General features: G+C 35.0%; 1 protein-coding gene across 1 annotated transcript; it reads right to left on the reverse strand.

The window, feature by feature from the left end:
* Positions 1-1671: 1671 nt before the first annotated feature.
* On the reverse strand, positions 1672-4638 carry LOC124166983. Its single transcript, XM_046544732.1, has 8 exons — positions 4565-4638; positions 4304-4483; positions 4137-4211; positions 3974-4030; positions 3841-3891; positions 3512-3759; positions 3265-3430; positions 1672-2641 (listed from the first exon to the last, which is right to left on the reverse strand). Exons 1-8 carry the CDS (start codon positions 4632-4634, stop codon positions 2493-2495), a joined length of 996 nt encoding a protein of 331 aa, XP_046400688.1. The 5' UTR covers positions 4635-4638; the 3' UTR covers positions 1672-2492.
* Positions 4639-5044: the final 406 nt, after the last annotated feature.

Below are 5044 nucleotides of genomic sequence, written 5' to 3' on the forward strand. Positions count from 1 at the left end.
TTTAAATTAGTGCACTCGAAGTGAAATTTAGCCAGACAATCGAATTTGCACGTAATTATTACGCTATTTTCATCAAATTTATCGGAGCACAATGCGCAACGAACTTCACTATCGTCGGTCTTGGCTTTTTTTTCATATTTTTAAATTACAGAAATGGGCAGTCAGAATCATCTGCAAAGCTAGGAAACGTGACAGCTGTCGCAATCTTTTCAAAAAGTTACAAATCCTTCCTCTACCTTGTATTTATATTTATTGTGCTGTGATGCTTATAAGAAATCACCAATCTCACTTGACACTTCTAAAGAATCTTAATCATAACACGAGAAGCAGAGACAATTATGCTGTGAGACAACATAACCTTTGTATTTTTAATACTGGTCCTGTCACCATGAGTTGCAGGATTTATAATAACCTACCTGCCTCATTAAAAGATGAAAAGGAGAAAGGAAATTTCTCCTCTAAATTAAAGATGTACCTTTTAAACAATACCTTTTATTCTATTGAGGAATTCCTCAATTCTTAATTGTTTTGTTGTAACTGTGTAACATTCTTTTATGTATTGTTTATTCAGAATCTCTTGCGTAAGTGTTTATCTTTTTTGACGGGTCCTATATATGTTTTGCATATCTTTTGGCACCAATAAATTTATTATTATTATCTTATGATGTATTTAGGTTTTATTTTATTCGTGTAACTTATAATTTGTTATTACTTAGCCGTTATATCTTTCACGAAATGTTTCTTTGTTTTCCATTTATTTAGCGAAACTGTAGACAATTGAGGAAGGCGTGGGATAATATAAAAATGAGGAGGAAAAGGGTGCTAGCAGAGGAAGCGCGACGTCGGATGGGTACAGGCGGAGGACCTTGCCCATCCACGTCGAAAGACAGCACCATCCCAGAGTTGGAAGTGGCAATTCCATCGATCGATCACTATCTGTTGTCAGTTGGGGATAGTGATCGATTGATGGAAGCACCCAGCGGCCCTGAAGACTTTGTTATCATTGATGGAGACCTCGGAGGAGAAGGTAAGTTCAACGGGTCTTTGAAATTTATTCATTAATAATGTTGATTACTTATTTAATATTTTTGTCAAACAAAATTCTGTCAACTGTACACCTCAAAGTTTATCAAGACATAATTAGATTGCACTAACCCTAGTAGCACAGAAAGGATTATATCTAGATATAATACGTATCATTGTATACACTGTATACAGATTATATCTGTATAAAATCCATGCAAATGTCCTCTACCACGCATATAATATCTAGATATTATACGTATTATATCTGCTGCAATAATATGGATTTTATATAGATTAAATATGTATACCATGTAAACTTGGATGATGGGGATATTGGTACCTCTAATAGCACCAAAAGGATTATATCTGTATATTTTCAAGATTTCGAAATACACCTGCATACAGATTTACAAATCTGTATATTATACAGATTTTATACATGTCTGATGAGATATTATTTGCATATTTTAAAGATTCTGGTATACATCATGTATAGATACTCATATCTGTATTGTATATATATTTATCACATATTTCAAAATCTCTGCTTCTCTTTGAGTATAGTTAAAATTTGAGATTTTTTAGCTTGACTCAACGCTAGTACCTACTGGCATAACGAGAGTGAACAAAAGTTAATATAGCTTACCTTTGATTCAAGATTGGATTAGTGCCCAAGTAGCCACCCAATAACCTCATCTGTCTGTTATAAAGCCGTAGTGACGCAGTCAAAATATTGATATTGATCAGTAAAAAGTAACAGCTTAATATGTATATGAGCTCATTGCAGTTCTTGTGAAAGAAGAACACAAACTACAATAGAAAGAATTGCATGTGGGCTTCAATTGTATGAAGTACACATTTGGACGTATCCCATTGCGTACTCTAGGAATAATGGGTTTTAACAATTGCTAGAATTTTACAAATGAGATTTGCGTCCAACTATGGAAAGGAAGGATTAAACATTAAACTGTCTAAAGCAAAGTAGGAATGGAAAACACTAATATAAAATCTATGTGAAATCATAACACATCCACACGGGAAAAATGCAATATTCATTTAGTTACACCCCAAAGAAACTTTGTATATTTGATCTGCCACACTTCGCTCCTAATAGCAACTGTAATTGGCCCAACCACTCATATGAGTTTGTCTGCAATGCAGGAGATTCTAATTTCTAACGAACTTTAATCACTAACATCACATGCCATATCTTGCAAACTAACAATTTGAGGTAATGGTTAACTATAACTCTGAATGAAAAATTCATAGACAATCCAAGCCAGAATCTCACCCGTGCAATACATTCAAGATCACTTGGGAGAATACAACGTTACTAGTGTTAACCATGATTGACATTTCTTGAGCATGTTTTTCCTTGCAAGTTGCTACCAAATATTTTCAGGGTTCACATCGGAAATCAATATTTAGGATATCGATAAAGCAAAAGAAGTTAAGTTAATACTTTTTTATTCTGCTTCTGCAATATCATTTACAGAGTTTGTTAAGATCCGCCTTCTCTTAAATCGCCCATTGGCTTGCCGCAGCCACTCCCCAACAGCCTTCGCAACATCCTTCTTCATGGCAGACGAGAACATGACCCTAGACTGAAGGGCATCTGAAAGAAAATATTTCAATTAATATTTACTTATTGTACTGAATTATAAGTTAAGTAGGACTCCCCACCTTAGGACAACTATACCCCTCCAACTCAAAGGCATGAATAAGGTGATGTAAGAATTGAAGAAACTATTATTGATATTTGTACGTTAAGCCCCTCTCTAGTACTTAGAGGGGTGATGGAAAATAAATGTAAAGAATAGGAAAATACAAATCTAGGGTGAACAATTACCTATCAGTAAAATTTGAAAATGAAATACTTCATGATTAATGCTAGATAGTGAAGTTTTTCTTCATTTATTATACCATAAACCTGTGTACTATTTCATATACTGTTGTAAATACAGGGGATAAACGTAATTTGACTCCACAAATACAAGAAATGAGAGTAATCACATGTATACAACATTCACTTAAACAGCAAACCCACTAAAACATTGGAAATTAAAAATATAAGAATTATTTAGGAAATTAAACTTTAAAGTCTTAAAGGGTCATTGATAGTTAAGACTGCTTACTATAAATGGCTTTGAAATATAGCATGAAGCAGTAGAAGTCTACATTTTCTAGTGTCCCCTATTTTATATCATTAGATTACATGATGAGTCTAAACCATTTTACCGAAGAGTATTCTGTCAATCTCCAAATCTTTAAAGCCTGGTTTGTTTCTCCCAGGGACTCCCAAGTATGTAAATTCTCTGGCTAGCTCATCCGTCATTAAGTGATAACACATGGCATTCACTGCAGCCACAAGTGTGTTACCACCCTGCATCTTAAGCTCTTCTCTCTGTAATTTGTCAGTCATAAAATTTCATTAACCATAAAATAATAAGTAAGTGCACTTAAGTAAGTGTAAGTAGGCACTTACCAATAGTTCCCTTGAGGAAGCATCTTTTACAGCATCTTCCAGCTCCCTCAGTTCACCAATTGTGTTCATTGGCAAGTTAAATTTTTGAACAGCAGCCCTAAGACCGGGACCTTGACTTGTGCTCTTCATGGAATCAATGGATGTTACCAAAAGCCTGGTATTCTCTAAGGCTTCTGATAGCTGCATCTGCATGCTGTCAAGTTTTTTCTTGAGTAATTCATTGCTTAAAGCAATCTGATCAATCTTAGCTGTTGTGCAAAAGCAAATAATACTATTAAATATTCAAGAAAACCAGGAGAAGTTTTACTATTTTAGATTAACACTCTTACCTGTTTTCTGTTGGCAGCACAAGTTGCCACACTTACATGATGAATCAGCATCTGTAAAACCAGTCAACAACATGTAAGCATTTTAAAGAAATAATTCTTAAGCTAATACCTAAATTTCAATGTTCACACTTACTTATCACAGTTTCCATTATAAATGAAGTTTCTGCCAACATCGTATCTGGATTGCATCCTGCCAATAGCATAAAATAAGATGATTAATGAAATTAGTTAGCTAGTAATGAAGTCATTTTCAAGCTTGACTGCATAAAAAATTTCCTTATTATTTCAGCACTTACCATTATCTGATAAGGGTTGGCTTTCCAGAAGTTGCCTCTTCTGAATGGAAGCATCTTCAGTCACAGTGCAATGTGCTGCAAAAATAAAAATTAATATTCTTCAAGCATTTCACCAACAAAGATTCGCTTGTACACAATAATTTAATTAAAGGAGTCTTTCAACCTACACTTCTGCAATTTGGGAGGAAAAGGTATCCTCCTCACTGAATCATCCTCATCAGAGGTTTCACCGTCAAAGAGCACTCTTGCTCGCTTCCTTCTTAATCCACGCCCAAGAGGCTTATTTGCATCTAAGTCAGACGTGTCCACTGCCATCGTCTCCATCTCTCTTGCTTGTTCATAAGTATCTGAAAAACAAAATTATTTCATTTTATCAAGCTGGACAATATTGAAGCTCAGTATCAACAGGAAGTGAAAAAAGTGCTTACCGCAACTGCTGTGAGGAAATATCCTCACCTCATATGTTGGCCAGGAGGACTCACATGGTGAGCAATTCATAATTGCAAAACCTCACATTTAAGCCTCACATTATCCCACGCAAGTGGCACAGGTGACTTTTCTCACTACAATTCCTTGGTACGAAATTGATATACTAGTATATAAACAAATTTCACACATGACTTTGAACTTGATAGCTTGATCGTGAAATGTTATCTCTGCGGTGAATGACGAAGGTATAAACGCCACTGACAATCTTTACATTACTATCAGACACTTCTCGATAGCGTAAACCACTGTTTAAAAACCAACCACAATGGAACAGTGATAACTACAGCTCCTGGCAGATGTTTGTCAACCTCGTCAAACTTTGTGCATTACAACCACTGGTACTGTGATTAACGGTAGTTGTCACATTGAAAATAACACTATTTTGAAACAAAACATGTTCGTAGAAATCTCCAAGCAGT

The sequence above is a fragment of the Ischnura elegans genome, chromosome 10, assembly GCF_921293095.1.
Source record: "Ischnura elegans chromosome 10, ioIscEleg1.1, whole genome shotgun sequence".
NCBI classification, from domain to species: Eukaryota; Metazoa; Arthropoda; class Insecta; order Odonata; family Coenagrionidae; genus Ischnura; species Ischnura elegans.

What these genes read in the sequence shown, in the direction of transcription:
- LOC124166983 (XM_046544732.1), bottom strand. Translation starts at nt 4,634, where the DNA reads ATGAATTGCTCACCATGTGAGTCCTCCTGGCCAACATATGAGGTGAGG. An exon ending in ATTTCCTCACAGCAGTTGCG is followed by an intron (nt 4,484 to 4,564) that starts GTAAGCACTTTT and finishes TTTGTTTTTCAG; the next exon opens with ATACTTATGAACAAGCAAGA. An exon ending in CCAACCCTTATCAGATAATG is followed by an intron (nt 4,031 to 4,136) that starts GTAAGTGCTGAA and finishes TGCTATTGGCAG; the next exon opens with GATGCAATCCAGATACGATG.